Genomic DNA, 17545 nt, shown 5'->3' on the forward strand with positions numbered 1-17545 from the left:
TTTTCTACAACTTGGATTTTTAAAAAGCAGCATGATGGAAGTGGTTTGCATGTGGGGGGCACTGTTCAAATATGTCTTTTTTTTTTGCATAAAAGAGAAACAATAGAAAATATGGGCATATTGAAACTATTCTCTTCAACATGTTGTGCTGTGTTGTTGAACAGAAGACTAGACACTAAAAGGAAAATAATGTCAAATTCAATAGAAAAATATTTTGTAAAATGTAACAAATTTGATAAATATTTCCATGAATATTTGTTTTGGTTTGAATGTTGCTGGGCAGCATTTTCTCTTAGCTAGACTTGCTCTTTTTTTTTATAAGATTATATTGGGGTAACGTGCATTTGTAAATTAAAATTGAGTACAAACTTTCAACCAATCATTTTTGTTTTTGTGTGTGTAATCAATGTTTTTATGGGAATTTTAAACACACACTAGGCTGCATCTGAATTGAATTTAGAGATATATATATATTTTTAATAAATTGAAGAAAGATGGAATAAAGCAGGAATCAGGAACTAAATTCAGCTGCGGGCCGATTCTTTCTGGAAGGATGGTCAGGGCTAGAACATAATTAAATAAATAATTTGTGGACTGCAAGAAGCCCAAACTAATAATATTTGACTAAAACATAATCATTTCAAACCTTGGTTACATTTGTATATAAAAGTATTCACCTCCCTTGGCATTATTCCTATTTTGTTGCCTTACAACCTAAAATGTTTGTAAACTTTGTAATTTAAATAGATTTTATTTTATTGGGGGGTTGTATCCTTTGATTTACACAACATGCCCACCACTTTGAAGATGTAAAATGTGTTTGTTTTTTATTGTGGAACAAACCAGAAACAAGCGTGCATAACCATTATACTAACTACTATGCTAGTCAATACTTTGTGGAGCCACCTTTTGCAGCAAATACAGCTGCAAGTCTCCTGGGGTATGTTTCTATAAGCTTGGCACTTCCAGCCACTGGGATTTTTGCCCATTCTTCAAGGCAAAACTGCTCCAGCTCCTTCAAGTTGGATGGGTTCCGCTGGTGTGCAGCAATCTTTAAGTCATACCACAGATTCTCAACTGGATTGAGGTCTGTGCTTTGACTAGGCCATTCCAAGACATTAAAATGTTTCTCCTTTAAACCAGTCGAGTGTTGCTTTAGCAGTATGCTTAGGGTCATTGTCCTGCTGGATGGTGAACCTCCGTCCCAGTCTCAAATCTCTGGAAGACTGAAAGAGGTTTCCCTCAAGAATTTCCCTGTATTTAGCGCCATCCATCATTCCTTCAATTCTGACCAGTTTCCCTGCCGATGGAAAAATATCCCCACAGCATGACGCTGGCACCACCATGCTTCACTGTGGGGATGGTGTTCTCGAGGTGATGATAGGTGTTGGGTTTGTGGCAGATAACTTTTTCATTGATGGCCAAAAAGCTACATTTTAGTCTCAACTGACCAGAGTACCTGACCAGAGTACCTTCTTCCATATGTTTGGGGAGTCTCCCACAGTACCTTCTTCCATATGTTTGGGGAGTCTCCCACAGTACCTTCTTCCATATGTTTGGGGAGTCTCCCACAGTACCTTCTTCCATATGTTTGGGGAGTCTCCCACAGTACCTTCTTCCATATGTTTGGGGAGTCTCCCACAGTACCTTCTTCCATATGTTTGGGGAGTCTCCCACAGTACCTTCTTCCATATGTTTGGGGAGTCTCCCACAGTACCTTCTTCCATATGTTTGGGGAGTCTCCCACAGTACCTTCTTCCATATGTTTGGGGAGTCTCCCACAGTACCTTCTTCCATATGTTTGGGGAGTCTCCCACAGTACCTTCTTCCATATGTTTGGGGAGTCTCCCACAGTACCTTCTTCCATATGTTTGGGGAGTCTCCCACAGTACCTTCTTCCATATGTTTGGGGAGTCTCCCACAGTACCTTCTTCCATATGTTTGGGGAGTCTCCCACAGTACCTTCTTCCATATGTTTGGGGAGTCTCCCACAGTACCTTCTTCCATATGTTTGGGGAGTCTCCCACAGTACCTTCTTCCATATGTTTGGGGAGTCTCCCACAGTACCTTCTTCCATATGTTTGGGGAGTCTCCCACATGCCTTTTGGCGAAACACCGAACATATTTTTTTTCTTTAAGCAATGCCTTTTTCTCTTCCATAAAGCCCAGCTCTGTGGAGGGTACGGATTAAAGTGGTCCTATGGACAGATACTCCTATCTCCTCTGTGGAGTGTACAGCTTAAAGTGGTCCTATGGACAGATACTCCAATCACCTCTGTGGAGTGTAGAGCTTAAAGTGGTCCTATGGACAGATACTCCAATCACCTCTGTGGAGTGTAGAGCTTAAAGTGGTCCTATGGACAGATACTCCAATCTCCTCTGTGGAGTGTACAGCTTAAAGTGGTCTTGTGGACAGATACTCCAATCTCCTCTGTGGAGTGTAGGGCTTAAAGTGGTCTTGTGGACAGATACTCCAATCTCCTCTGTGGAGTGTACAGCTTAAAGTGGTCTTGTGGACAGATACTCCAATCTCCTCTGTGGAGTGTAGGGCTTAAAGTGGTCTTGTGGACAGATACTCCAATCTCCTCTGTGGAGTGTACAGCTTAAAGTGGTCTTGTGGACAGATACTCCAATCTCCTCTGTGGAGGGTAGGGCTTAAAGTGGTCTTGTGGACAGATACTCCAATCTCCTCTGTGGAGTGTAGGGCTTAAAGTGGTCCTGTGGACAGATACTCCAATCTCCTCTGTGGAGTGTAGGGCTTAAAGTGGTCCTATGGACAGATACTCCAATCTCCTCTGTGGAGTGTAGGGCTTAAAGTGGTCCTATGGACAGATACTCCAATCTCCTCTGTGGAGTGTAGGGCTTAAAGTGGTCTTGTGGACAGATACTCCAATCTCCTCTGTGGAGTGTACGGCTTAAAGTGGTCTTGTGGACAGATACTCCAATCTCCTCTGTGGAGTGTACAGCTTAAAGTGGTCTTGTGGACAGATACTCCAATCTCCTCTGTGGAGTGTAGGGCTTAAAGTGGTCCTATGGACAGATACTCCAATCTCCTCTGTGGAGTGTAGGGCTTAAAGTGGTCCTATGGACAGATACTCCAATCTCCTCTGTGGAGTGTAGGGCTTAAAGTGGTCCTATGGACAGATACTCCAATCTCCTCTGTGGAGTGTAGGGCTTAAAGTGGTCTTGTGGACAGATACTCCAATCTCCTCTGTGGAGTGTAGGGCTTAAAGTGGTACTATGGACAGATACTCCAATCTCCTCTGTGGAGTGTAGGGCTTAAAGTGGTCTTGTGGACAGATACTTAAAGTGGTCTTGTGGACAGATCTCCTCTGTGGAGTGTAGGGCTTAAAGTGGTCTTGTGGACAGATACTCCAATCTCCTCTGTGGAGTGTAGGGCTTAAAGTGGTCTTGTGGACAGATACTCCAATCTCCTCTGTGGAGTGTAGGGCTTAAAGTGGTCTTGTGGACAGATACTCCAATCTCCTCTGTGGAGTGTAGGGCTTAAAGTGGTCTTGTGGACAGATACTCCAATCTCCTCTGTGGAGTGTAGGGCTTAAAGTGGTCTTGTGGACAGATACTCCAATCTCCTCTGTGGAGTGTACAGCTTAAAGTGGTCTTGTGGACAGATACTCCAATCTCCTCTGTGGAGTGTAGGGCTTAAAGTGGTCCTATGGACAGATACTCCAATCTCCTCTGTGGAGTGTAGGGCTTAAAGTGGTACTATGGACAGATACTCCAATCTCCTCTGTGGAGGGTACAGCTTAAAGTGGTCTTGTGGACAGATACTCCAATCTCCTCTGTGGAGTGTAGGGCTTAAAGTGGTCCTACGGACAGATACTCCAATCTCCTCTGTGGAGTGTAGGGCTTAAAGTGGTCCTATGGACAGATACTCCAATCTCCTCTGTGGAGGGTACAGCTTAAAGTGGTCTTGTGGACAGATACTCCAATCTCCTCTGTGGAGGGTAGGGCTTAAAGTGGTCTTGTGGACAGATACTCCAATCTCCTCTGTGGAGTGTAGGGCTTAAAGTGGTCCTATGGACAGATACTCCAATCTCCTCTGTGGAGTGTAGGGCTTAAAGTGGTCCTATGGACAGATACTCCAATCTCCTCTGTGGAGTGTACAGCTTAAAGTGGTCTTGTGGACAGATACTCCAATCTCCTCTGTGGAGTGTATGGCTTAAAGTGGTCTTGTGGACAGATACTCCAATCTCCTCTGTGGAGTGTAGGGCTTAAAGTGGTCTTGTGGACAGATACTCCAATCTCCTCTGTGGAGTGTAGGGCTTAAAGTGGTCCTGTGGACAGATACTCCAATCTCCTCTGTGGAGTGTACAGCTTAAAGTGGTCTTGTGGACAGATACTCCAATCTCCTCTGTGGAGTGTAGGGCTTAAAGTGGTCTTGTGGACAGATACTCCAATCTCCGCTGTGGAGTGTAGGGCTTAAAGTGGTCTTGTGGACAGATACTCCAATCTCCTCTGTGGAGTGTAGGGCTTAAAGTGGTCTTGTGGACAGATACTCCTATCTCCTCTGTGGAGTGTAGGGCTTAAAGTGGTCTTGTGGACAGATACTCCAATCTCCTCTGTGGAGTGTAGGGCTTAAAGTGGTCCTGTGGACAGATACTCCAATCTCCTCTGTGGAGTGTAGGGCTTAAAGTGGTCTTGTGGACAGATACTCCAATCTCCTCTGTGGAGTGTAGGGCTTAAAGTGGTCCTATGGACAGATACTCCAATCTCCTCTGTGGAGTGTAGGGCTTAAAGTGGTCTTGTGGACAGATACTCCAATCTCCTCTGTGGAGTGTAGGGCTTAAAGTGGTCTTGTGGACAGATACTCCAATCTCCTCTGTGGAGTGTAGGGCTTAAAGTGGTCTTGTGGACAGATACTCCAATCTCCTCTGTGGAGTGTAGGGCTTAAAGTGGTCTTGTGGACAGATACTCCAATCTCCTCTGTGGAGTGTACAGCTTAAAGTGGTCTTGTGGACAGATACTCCAATCTCCTCTGTGGAGGGTAGGGCTTAAAGTGGTCTTGTGGACAGATACTCCAATCTCCTCTGTGGAGTGTAGGGCTTAAAGTGGTCCTATGGACAGATACTCCAATCTCCTCTGTGGAGTGTAGGGCTTAAAGTGGTCTTGTGGACAGATACTCCAATCTCCTCTGTGGAGTGTACAGCTTAAAGTGGTCTTGTGGACAGATACTCCAATCTCCTCTGTGGAGTGTAGGGCTTAAAGTGGTCTTGTGGACAGATACTCCAATCTCCTCTGTGGAGTGTAGGGCTTAAAGTGGTCCTATGGACAGATACTCCAATCTCCTCTGTGGAGTGTACAGCTTAAAGTGGTCCTATGGACAGATACTCCAATCTCCTCTGTGGAGTGTAGGGCTTAAAGTGGTCCTATGGACAGATACTCCAATCTCCTCTGTGGAGTGTACAGCTTAAAGTGGTCCTATGGACAGATACTCCAATCTCCTCTGTGGAGTGTACAGCTTAAAGTGGTCTTGTGGACAGATACTCCAATCTCCTCTGTGGAGGGTAGGGCTTAAAGTGGTCTTGTGGACAGATACTCCAATCTCCTCTGTGGAGTGTAGGGCTTAAAGTGGTCCTATGGACAGATACTCCAATCTCCTCTGTGGAGTGTAGGGCTTAAAGTGGTCCTATGGACAGATACTCCAATCTCCTCTGTGGAGTGTAGGGCTTAAAGTGGTCCTATGGACAGATACTCCAATCTCCTCTGTGGAGTGTAGGGCTTAAAGTGGTCTTGTGGACAGATACTCCAATCTCCTCTGTGGAGGGTAGGGCTTAAAGTGGTCCTATGGACAGATACTCCAATCTCCTCTGTGGAGTGTACAGCTTAAAGTGGTCTTGTGGACAGATACTCCAATCTCCTCTGTGGAGTGTAGGGCTTAAAGTGGTCCTATGGACAGATACTCCAATCTCCTCTGTGGAGTGTAGGGCTTAAAGTGGTCCTATGGACAGATACTCCAATCTCCTCTGTGGAGTGTAGGGCTTAAAGTGGTCCTATGGACAGATACTCCAATCTCCTCTGTGGAGTGTAGGGCTTAAAGTGGTCTTGTGGACAGATACTCCAATCTCCTCTGTGGAGTGTAGGGCTTAAAGTGGTACTATGGACAGATACTCCAATCTCCTCTGTGGAGTGTAGGGCTTAAAGTGGTCTTGTGGACAGATACTCCAATCTCCTCTGTGGAGTGTAGGGCTTAAAGTGGTCCTATGGACAGATACTCCAATCTCCTCTGTGGAGTGTAGGGCTTAAAGTGGTCCTATGGACAGATACTCCAATCTCCTCTGTGGAGTGTAGGGCTTAAAGTGGTCCTATGGACAGATACTCCAATCTCCTCTGTGGAGTGTAGGGCTTAAAGTGGTCTTGTGGACAGATACTCCAATCTCCTCTGTGGAGTGTAGGGCTTAAAGTGGTCCTATGGACAGATACTCCAATCTCCTCTGTGGAGTGTAGGGCTTAAAGTGGTCCTATGGACAGATACTCCAATCTCCTCTGTGGAGTGTAGGGCTTAAAGTGGTCCTATGGACAGATACTCCAATCTCCTCTGTGGAGTGTACAGCTTAAAGTGGTCCTATGGACAGATACTCCAATCTCCTCTGTGGAGTGTAGGGCTTAAAGTGGTCTTGTGGACAGATACTCCTATCTCCTCTGTGGAGTGTAGGGCTTAAAGTGGTCCTATGGACAGATACTCCAATCTCCTCTGTGGAGTGTAGGGCTTAAAGTGGTCTTGTGGACAGATACTCCAATCTCCTCTGTGGAGTGTAGGGCTTAAAGTGGTCTTGTGGACAGATACTCCAATCTCCTCTGTGGAGTGTAGGGCTTAAAGTGGTCCTATGGACAGATACTCCAATCTCCTCTGTGGAGTGTACAGCTTAAAGTGGTCTTGTGGACAGATACTCCAATCACCTCTGTGGAGTGTAGGGCTTAAAGTGGTCCTATGGACAGATACTCCAATCTCCTCTGTGGAGTGTAGGGCTTAAAGTGGTCCTATGGACAGATACTCCAATCTCCTCTGTGGAGTGTAGGGCTTAAAGTGGTCTTGTGGACAGATACTCCAATCTCCTCTGTGGAGTGTATGGCTTAAAGTGGTCTTGTGGACAGATACTCCAATCTCCTCTGTGGAGTGTACAGCTTAAAGTGGTCTTGTGGACAGATACTCCAATCTCCTCTGTGGAGTGTACAGCTTAAAGTGGTCCTATGGACAGATACTCCAATCTCCTCTGTGGAGTGTAGGGCTTAAAGTGGTCTTGTGGACAGATACTCCAATCTCCTCTGTGGAGTGTAGGGCTTAAAGTGGTCTTGTGGACAGATACTCCAATCTCCTCTGTGGAGTGTATGGCTTAAAGTGGTCTTGTGGACAGATACTCCTATCTCCTCTGTGGAGTGTACAGTTTAAAGTGGTCTTGTGGACAGATACTCCAATCTCCTCTGTGGAGTGTAGGGCTTAAAGTGGTCCTATGGACAGATACTCCAATCTCCTCTGTGGAGTGTAGGGCTTAAAGTGGTCCTATGGACAGATACTCCAATCTCCTCTGTGGAGTCTAGGGCTTAAAGTGGTACTATGGACAGATACTCCAATCTCCTCTGTGGAGTCTAGGGCTTAAAGTGGTACTATGGACAGATACTCCAATCTCCTCTGTGGAGTGTAGGGCTTAAAGTGGTCCTATGGACAGATACTCCAATCTCCTCTGTGGAGGGTAGGGCTTAAAGTGGTCCTATGGACAGATACTCCAATCTCCTCTGTGGAGGGTAGGGCTTAAAGTGGTCCTATGGACAGATACTCCAATCTCCTCTGTGGAGTGTAGGGCTTAAAGTGGTCTTGTGGACAGATACTCCAATCTCCTCTGTGGAGTGTAGGGCTTAAAGTGGTCCTATGGACAGATACTCCAATCTCCTCTGTGGAGTGTAGGGCTTAAAGTGGTCCTATGGACAGATACTCCAATCTCCTCTGTGGAGTGTAGGGCTTAAAGTGGTCCTATGGACAGATACTCCAATCTCCTCTGTGGAGTGTAGGGCTTAAAGTGGTCCTATGGACAGATACTCCAATCTCCTCTGTGGAGTGTAGGGCTTAAAGTGGTCCTATGGACAGATACTCCAATCTCCTCTGTGGAGTGTAGGGCTTAAAGTGGTCCTATGGACAGATACTCCAATCTCCTCTGTGGAGTGTAGGGCTTAAAGTGGTCTTGTGGACAGATACTCCAATCTCCTCTGTGGAGGGTAGGGCTTAAAGTGGTCTTGTGGACAGATACTCCAATCTCCTCTGTGGAGTGTAGGGCTTAAAGTGGTCTTGTGGACAGATACTCCAATCTCCTCTGTGGAGTGTAGGGCTTAAAGTGGTCCTATGGACAGATACTCCAATCTCCTCTGTGGAGTGTAGGGCTTAAAGTGGTCTTGTGGACAGATACTCCAATCTCCTCTGTGGAGTGTAGGGCTTAAAGTGGTCTTGTGGACAGATACTCCAATCTCCTCTGTGGAGTGTAGGGCTTAAAGTGGTCTTGTGGACAGATACTCCAATCTCCTCTGTGGAGTGTAGGGCTTAAAGTGGTCTTATGGACAGATACTCCAATCTCCTCTGTGGAGTGTAGGGCTTAAAGTGGTCTTGTGGACAGATACTCCAATCTCCGCTGTGGAGCTGTGCAGCTCCTTCAGGGTTATCTTTGGTCTCTTTGTTGCCTCTCTGATTAATGCCCTCCTTGCCTGGTCTGTGAGTTTTGGTGGGCGGCCCTCTCTTGGCAGGTTTGTTGTGGTGCCATATTCTTTCCATTTTTTAAAATAATGGATTTAAATGGTGCTCCGTGGGATGTTCAAAGTTTAGGATATTTTTTTATAACCCAAACCTGATCTGTACTTCTCCACAACTTTGTCCCTGACCTGTTTGGAGAGCTCCTTGATGTTCATGGTGCCCCTTGCTTGGTGGTGCCCCTTGCTTAGTGGTGTTGCAGACTGGGGCCTTTCAGAACAGATGTATATATATGCTGAGATCATGTGACAGATCATGTGACACTTAGATTGCACACAGGTGGACTTTATGTAACTAATTATGTGACTTCTGAAGGTAATTGGTTGCACCAGATCTTATTTAGGGGGAATTAAGTAAGTAATTAATTAACAACATATTTTTTCTTCACCAATGTGGACTATTTTTGTGTTTGTCCGTTACATGAAATCCAAATAAAATCCATTTTAATTACAGGTTGTAATGCAGCTTAATAGGAAAAACGCCAAGGGGGATGAAAACTTTTACAAGGCACCTCATGATCACATCTCTTTATTATACACGTGAACAGATTTACAATATTTAAATCACTTGGAGCTGATTGGCTGGTGTTTTTAGTAATAAATTAATTATTTTAGTATTTTATGTCCAGCAACAAAAAAACATTTTTTTATTTATTTATTTTTTTGCTCAGAGACCTTGGGGAGGGGGGTTAAAATCCCCCTTGGGGCCGACCAGTTGGAATAGAGGTTGATTTCAGTGTGGACAGTCTGAGTGATATGGATGGTCATTCTGCAGATCTAGATATAAAGGATTCAACTACATGTCTCTTCACATAAGAACTACTGGTTCAGTAGCTCAGCTTCTAGACTATCTATGATCCATTTAATGGACTGTCTGATTCCAAACAATTACAAAGCAGGAAATGGATGAGAAATTACAGATAAACCTGGTTACCAACCTGGTTACCAACCTGGTGACCATGACCCCCCCAAAAAAAGAAAAAAAACAACAAGGTGTTCAACTGGACTCATCACACACTCAAATGACACCCTATTCCCTATGTAGTGCACTACTTTAGACCAGAGCACTATGGGGCTCCCTATGTGCTTTGGTCTAAAGTAGTGCACTATATATAGGGAATAGGGTGCCATAGGGCTCTGGTCTAAAGTAGTGCACTATATATAGGGAATAGGGTGCCATAGTGCTCTGGTCTAAAGTAGTGCACTATATATAGGCAATAGGGTGCCATAGTGCTCTGGTCTAAAGTAGTGCACTATATATAGGGAATAGGGTGCCATAGGGCTCTGGTCTAAAGTAGTGCACTATATATAGGGAATAGGGTGCCATAGGGCTCTGGTCTAAAGTAGTGCACTATATATAGGGGGAATAGGGTGATCTAAAGTAGCACTAAATATAGGCTAGGGTGCCTAGGGCTCTAAAGTAGTGCACTATATATAGGGAATAGGGTGCCATAGGGCTCTGGTCTAAAGTAGTGCACTATATATAGGGAATAGGGTGCCATAGGGCTCTGGTCTAAAGTAGTGCACTATATATAGGGAATAGGGTGCCATAGGGCTGAGATCTAAAGTAGTGCACTAAATATAGGCAATAGGGTGCCATAGGGCTCTGGTCTAAAGTAGTGCACTATATAGGGATAAAGGGTGCCATTTGGTACTTATCGAGGGGGACTTGGTTATCTAACTCAGTCCTGACTCACTGTTCTAACCAGAGCTCAGTAAACAGCTCTGTATGGAGAGGGGAGCAAGCCAGCTTTGTTTCAGTGAGGCCTTTGATTGGCTAGCTCGTCATTCTGTCACTGGGTGAGCACAGAGCCAAGTTCTATTTCTGTTTGGCTCTGAAGGCTGAGTCAATGAACACAGCTTATTTAAAAGACCTGTGCAAACACCCAGAGAGAGAACAGGGTGGAGCCACCACTCGGGGCCATGGGGAGGGACAATAGTACATCACCTACCTTTAAACAGCCTCGACACAAAGCAAACATTCACTGCAGTGGTTCACCTCTCTGTCATCTACCTGCCAATAATCACCCTCCCCCCTCCCTCTCGGTGCCCCTCCCCCCCCCCTCTCGGTGCCCCTCCCCCTATCTCTTCATGGTGATGCCCTGTCAAGATCTACCTGCCAATAATCACCCTCCCCCTCCCTCTCGGTGCCCCTCCCCCTCCCTCTCGGTGCCCCTCCCCCTCCCTCTCGGTGCCCCTCCCTACCTCCCTCTCGGTGCCCCTCCCCCTCCCTCTCGGTTCCCCTCCCCCTCCCCCGGTGCCCCTCCCCTCCCTCTCGGTGCCCCTCCCCCTCCCTCTCGGTGCCCCTCCCCCTCCCTCTCGGTGCCCCTCCCCCTCCCTACCTGCCCCTCCCTCTCGGTGCCCCTCCCCCTCCCTCTCGGTGCCCCTCCCCCTCCCTCTCGGTGCCCCTCCCCCTCCCTCTCGGTGCCCCTCCCCCTCCCTCTCGGTGCCCCTCCCCCTCCCTCTCGGTGCCCCCCCCCTCCCTCTCGGTGCCCCTCCCCCCTCCCTCTCGGTGCCCCTCCCCCTCCCTCTCGGTGCCCCCCCCCTCCCTCTCGGTGCCCCTCCCCCCCTCCCTACCTCCCTAAACTTATAAATCATGTGTAAGGAATGGAGGACAAATCTTTATCGCTCAGTCAAGATAATGAATTGAATCATTGACGCAGTGCTATTCAGACCAACCCTAAATAGACCTGAGATACGGTTCAATACTGTCTACTACAACAGTAGAGAGTCTGCCTGCAGCCCGTCCAGTTGGGAAGGTCTTCTCTCCATGTTCCTGCTCAGAGGACATGTGTATCTTCAGGTAGACTAGTGATTAGAGTGGAGGGACGATGTGTCTTCAGACTAGTGGTTAGAGTGGAGGGCGGCAGTGTAGACTAGTTCAGAGTGGAGGGACCTACTTGTGGTTAGAGTGGATACGGTATCTTCAGGTAGACTAGTGGTTAGAGTGGAGGGGAAGGCTAGACTAGTGGTTAGAGTGGAGGGGAGGCAGGTAGACTAGTGGTTAGAGTGGAGGGCGGCAGGTAGACTAGTGGTTAGAGGGGAGGGATGGAGTAGCCTAGTGGTTAGTGTGGAGGGGCTTCAGGTAGACTAGTGGTTAGAGTGGAGGGGCGGCAGGTAGACTAGTGGTTAGAGTGGAGGGGAGGCAGGTAGACTAGTGGTTAGAGTGGAGGGGCGGCAGGTAGACTAGTGGTTAGAGTGGAGGGACGGCAGGTAGCCTAGTGGTTAGAGTGGAGTGGCTGCAGGTAGACTAGTGGTTAGAGTGGAGGGGTGGAGGGGCGGCAGGTAGCCTAGTGGTTAGAGTGGAGGGACGGCAGGTAGCCTAGTGGTTAGAGTGGAGTGGCTGCAGGTAGACTAGTGGTTAGAGTGGAGGGGTGGCAGGTAGCCTAGTGGTTAGAGTGGAGGGGTGGAGGGGCGGCAGGTAGCCTAGTGGTTAGAGTGGAGGGGCGGCAGGGTAGACTAGTGGTTAGAGTGGAGGGGCGGCAGGTAGACTAGTGGTTAGAGTGGAGGGGTGGCGGGGCGGCAGGTAGACTAGTGGTTAGAGTGGAGGGGCGGCAGGTAGCCTAGTGGTTAGAGGGGAGGGACGGCAGGTAGCCTAGTGGTTAGAGTGGAGGGACGGCAGGTAGACTAGTGGTTAGAGTGGAGGGACGATGTGTATCTTCAGGTAGACTAGTGGTTAGAGTGGAGGGGCGGCAGGTAGCCTAGTGGTTAGAGTGGAGGGGTGGAGGGGCGGCAGGTAGCCTAGTGGTTAGAGTGTAGGGACGGCAGGTAGACTAGTGGTTAGAGTGGAGGGACGGCAGGTAGCCTAGTGGTTAGAGTGGAGTGGCTGCAGGTAGACTAGTGGTTAGAGTGGAGGGGTGGAGGGGCGGCAGGTAGCCTAGTGGTTAGAGTGGAGGGACGGCAGGTAGCCTAGTGGTTAGAGTGGAGTGGCTGCAGGTAGCCTAGTGGTTAGAGTGGAGGGTGGCAGGTAGCCTAGTGGTTAGAGTGGAGGGGTGGAGGGGCGGCAGGTAGCCTAGTGGTTAGAGTGGAGGGGCGGCAGGGTAGACTAGTGGTTAGAGTGGAGGGGCGGCAGGTAGACTAGTGGTTAGAGTGGAGGGTGGAGGGGCGGCAGGTAGCCTAGTGGTTAGAGTGGAGGGGCGGCAGGTAGCCTAGTGGTTAGAGGGAGGGACGGCAGGTAGCCTAGTGGTTAGAGTGGAGGGACGGCAGGTAGACTAGTGGTTAGAGTGGAGGGGATGTGTATCTTCAGGTAGCCTAGTGGTTAGAGTGGAGGGGATGGTATCTTCAGGTAGCCTAGTGGTTAGAGTGGAGGGACGGAAGGTAGCCTAGTGGTTAGAGTGTAGGGGTGGCAGGTAGCCTAGTGGTTAGAGTGTAGGGGCGGCAGGTAGACTAGTGGTTAGAGTGGAGGGGCGGCAGGTAGCCTAGTGGTTAGAGTGGAGGGGCGGCAGGGTAGCCTAGTGGTTAGAGTGGAGGGGTGGCAGGTAGCCTAGTGGTTTGAGTGGAGGGGCGGCAGGTAGCCTAGTGGTTAGAGTGGAGGGGCGGCAGGTAGCCTAGTGGTTTGAGTGGAGGGGTGGCAGGTAGCCTAGTGGTTTGAGTGGAGGGGCGGCAGGTAGCCTAGTGGTTAGAGTGGAGGGGCGGCAGGTAGACTAGTGGTTAGAGTGGAGGGGCGGCAGGTAGCCTAGTGGTTAGAGTGGAGGGGCGGCAGGTAGCCTAGTGGTTAGAGCGTTGGACTTGTAACTGAAAGGTTGCAAGATCTAATTCCCTGAGTTGACAAGGTAAAAAACTGTCGTTCTGCCCCTACCACTGTTCCCCGGTAGGCCATAATGGAAAATAAGAATGTGTTCTTAACTGACCTGCCTAGTTAAAATAAAGGTAAATAAATTGGCTTGCTGTGCCTGGCCTTCAATCAGTCTTTCTTTATTGGTCTGATTTCAGTTTTTCACGAGTATTAAAGATGTAGGTTATTTTGGAAAACCTTTAATGTGTAGAAGGTATAGAATACTAAGCCAAGACATTCCAAGTAGACTAGACGTATTGAATAGCCTGTTGCCTTTGATTCGTTATATGCGACTGCGAGAAATATCTAGCTTTGGTCCAGGGTGTTACATGCGGCTTGCTGTCGCTGAGCCGTTAAGCGAGCTGCTCGTAACGCACTGGACGAGAGCTATGAAACACCGCTCTCCGTTTGTGCTCAGTTGGAAAGGTTTCCTTGCTGCAACAACAGAGGGAGCTCCCTGCCCGTTGACATGAGTCTGTCTGGTGCCTGGTGTGGTTCCTCTGTGCCTTGGTTAAACATGCACGCTCACACAACCCATGACGCGTTATTACACGGGTTCTTCCACTAGAGTAGCCCACTTCGTTCCGCATAACATTACATCGCAAGAACAAGTTTATGATGTTAATGAAAGTATGCACATAAACCCTTTCAATCCTAAATATAAAAACCTTGTAAAACACCAAAGTATTGTATCCTTATATGTCGTGTAGCCTTACTAATAAACTATGCGGCTCTCTTTATTGTTAACATTTTGACGCGGTTCAGATCGGACTCAAGCACAGGGGGGTGCGTGCTCGTGGTAACCGCTGGAGCAGAATTTGGTGGAATGGTATCAAACATGCCATTTTCATGTATTCCGTTTCCAGACATTATTATGAGCCGTCCTCCCCTCACCAGCCTCCACTGGACTCGATCCGTCAGCGTCTCTTTGCTTTTGGAATGTTAATGCGTCAGTTAAAACAGGGCGATCTATCTATCGGGTATTTATCCATTATGGAGCGAGGCAAGCCCCCCAAGATAGTAAACTCACGACGCCGGGTGACGAGCGCTCTGCCCCCCGGATCCGGTGTATTGGTTAATCCCCTCGTCTATCGAAAAGCGCGCAACAAGTCGCCGAGCTCTTCCGCAGAGGAAGCAGACAGTCGCAAACTGCGTGCGGTGCTGCGGACACTGTCAGTTGATGTCTCGGGTATCGAGTTTAAGAGCTGAGAGAGATTACTGCTCTGTGTATTATCGTGTATGATTCTCATCGGTGCACTTTGCACATAGAATCCAATTTAAGTATCGATTTAAAGATTGTGAATTGATAAATGAGTGGCACCATGCACCTGTATTTGCATATTGGCCTATTTAGTTTGACAATTAGCCCTAATTTATTATGTGTCCAATATTTATTGTGTTTCTACCAAATGTGTTGTGAAACTGGCGTTAATCCTCCACCTCCATCGTATTGATACATATGAAAGAGAAAGGGCATATGTGGGTAAAATAAAACACAATATATTTTGTATTAATACATTATGAAATAACTTATGTTTAAATAGTATATATATTATTATGAACGTCAGTTTACCGTTAGTAGAAGCGTTGATGGAAACAGCAGTTTAATAACCAAATAATATTTCATTTAAAACATGCTAAATATTTTGGGACACTCAATGATCAAAACAGCTTGTCTTATATATTGCAATGAGGCTGTTGCGTCGCTCTGCTGGGGACGTTTAGGTGTTCAAATGCACAAGGAGAAACTGTTCGAATGAGATGATATATTATGACAATAAATCAAGGTGTTATACAAATTAAAAGATATTTAAATAATGTCAAACCAAATGTGTTTAGCTAATATTAATATATTATTAATATTTCTAAATCATTTTTTTTAAGTGATCCAATTGATTAAATTCAATATATATTCTCCAGGTGTAAAGGGATTTGGCCTTGGATCTTCAGTCTAGTCTACTATAACCTACTGCTGCCTAAAGGCGCGCAATAGGACCCTGCGCGCTGCGCGTCCGCCCCCTTCCCTCTGCATATATAGGAGAGAGGAGACTACTTTGACAGTTGTGAGGTTCAGCAGCCTGGAGTAGTTCAGCCTGCAGCTAAAACAGTGTCCTTTAGAACTATAGTCTCGACGAAACCAGTCGTACCAGGGAAAGTCACTAGTCTTTATTCAAGACATTTAGTTTATAGCTTCTCGTGGCGAGTTAGAGATTTACTTCATACCTGGAGAGAGCACCTGTGAAGGAGCTGTCCTGTTTATTCGTCTAGCCAGTGCGGCTTCCTCCGGTACTGTGAGCAAGCTGGATTCCCGCAGCTCCTCACCATGTCTGGCGGGTTATAGATATTCCATGGAGCAACCAAACCTCTATGAGGTCGCCCCACGACCCCTAATGACCAGCCTAGCCCAGAGTCAGAGTCAGCAAAGCGCCTACTGCTACAAAGACCCCTCCGCTGCTGGACCCGGAGCAGGAGGAGACCTCGGCGAGATCTGTGAGAACGAAAACTCCATTGACATCAGCGCTTACATCGACCCTGCAGCCTTCAACGACGAGTTCCTGGCTGATCTATTCCACAACAGCTCGAAGCAAGAGAAACTCAAGCTGGCGAACAGTGAGTACGAACCCTACCCCCACGGGGTGAGCTCTGGCTCGGGGGCGCACCACCAACAGCAGCAGCAGCAGGGCTATGGTTGTATTCCCGGGTATATGGACACATCTAAACTTGAACCCATTTACGATAACCAGTCCACGAGAATCAGACCTGTGGCGATAAAGCAAGAGCCCAGAGAAGAAGATGAAATGAGCCATTCTATGCCTCCAACCTACCACCATTCCCACCTTCAGTACCAGATTGCGCACTGCGCGCAGACGACCATGCATCTCCAACCTGGACACCCGACGCCTCCGCCGACGCCCGTCCCGAGTCCACACCACAGGGATGGCAGCATGTCCTCCGTTGGATCCATGAAGATGATGGGACGCGACGACCGAGACCGAGACCGGGACCGGGGTAAATCCAAAAAGCGCGTCGACAAGGCCAGCACGGAGTACCGGTTGAGGCGGGAGAGGAACAACGTCGCGGTGAGGAAGAGTAGAGACAAGGCGAAAATGCGCAATGTTGAGACGCAGCATAAAGTGATCGAGCTGGCGTCGGACAACGAAAGACTGCGGAAGAGAGTGGAACATCTTACCCGAGAACTGGACACATTAAGGGGCATCTTCAGACAACTTCCCGATGGATCTTTCAAACCCATGGCCAACTGCCAATGAACACGGACTATAGTAGCTTTTACTTTGGGACTTTTAAACACTTACTTGTACACGTCTCCTGGATATATAGCCTCTACACGCTATACATTTGATCTGACAGATTGTGACTGTAACAGTTAGTTTCTTCAGGAGAGACAGGGCAGCTGAGGTATACAAGCCTTCTGTACTTTAAACAATAAGCTCATTTCTCCACGTTTAAACAGTGGACCCGTGTTGTTTTTGTGTGTGCGTGCGTGCGTGTGTGTGTGTGTGTGTGTGTGTGTGTGTGTGTGTGTGTGTGTGTGTGTGTGTGTGTGTGTGTGTGTGTGTGTGTGTGTGTGTGTGTGCCTTTTTATTACATAACATTGTGTGTTTAGCCACGCAAAAACAACATATTAGTGCAGCTGAAGGAACATGATTTTCACAATAATCACTAGCCTGCTCGATGTTCATGTTTTAACTTTAGCATCTCAATACCATGTTCTTGTCTTACTAAACTAAACATGTGTGCATTTGACTTATAGAGCTACAGTATATTATTAAACTGCAAAGTGCACACAGCTTTCCACATACGTTTTTTTTTTTTTTTTTTTTTTTTGTGCAAAACAAAACAAATCTGAGCGGTGATCACAATGTTTCCATGTATTTGCTGTTCAGACATTAAGACCATATAAAGGTGACAGCTAGAACTCATATCCTGCTGCTGTCTGCTGCGTCAGCATTCACACATCGGGGAGATCTATGGACGGAACTAAACGCCGCAGCAAACGAC

General features: G+C 47.4%; 1 protein-coding gene across 1 annotated transcript in view; it reads left to right on the forward strand.

The window, feature by feature from the left end:
* Positions 1–15567: 15567 nt before the first annotated feature.
* Positions 15568–17545, forward strand: part of LOC127928253 (CCAAT/enhancer-binding protein alpha-like) — a 3044-nt gene continuing 1066 nt past the window's right edge. The window contains exon 1 of the mRNA XM_052515425.1: positions 15568–17545. This exon is cut by the window's right edge and continues 1066 nt beyond it. Coding sequence (XP_052371385.1) covers positions 15874–16794 — 921 coding nt within the window. The 5' untranslated portion in view covers positions 15568–15873 and the 3' untranslated portion in view covers positions 16795–17545.

Source organism: Oncorhynchus keta, unplaced genomic scaffold (genome assembly GCF_023373465.1).
Source record: "Oncorhynchus keta strain PuntledgeMale-10-30-2019 unplaced genomic scaffold, Oket_V2 Un_scaffold_2466_pilon_pilon, whole genome shotgun sequence".
In the NCBI taxonomy this organism is placed as follows: Eukaryota; Metazoa; Chordata; class Actinopteri; order Salmoniformes; family Salmonidae; genus Oncorhynchus; species Oncorhynchus keta.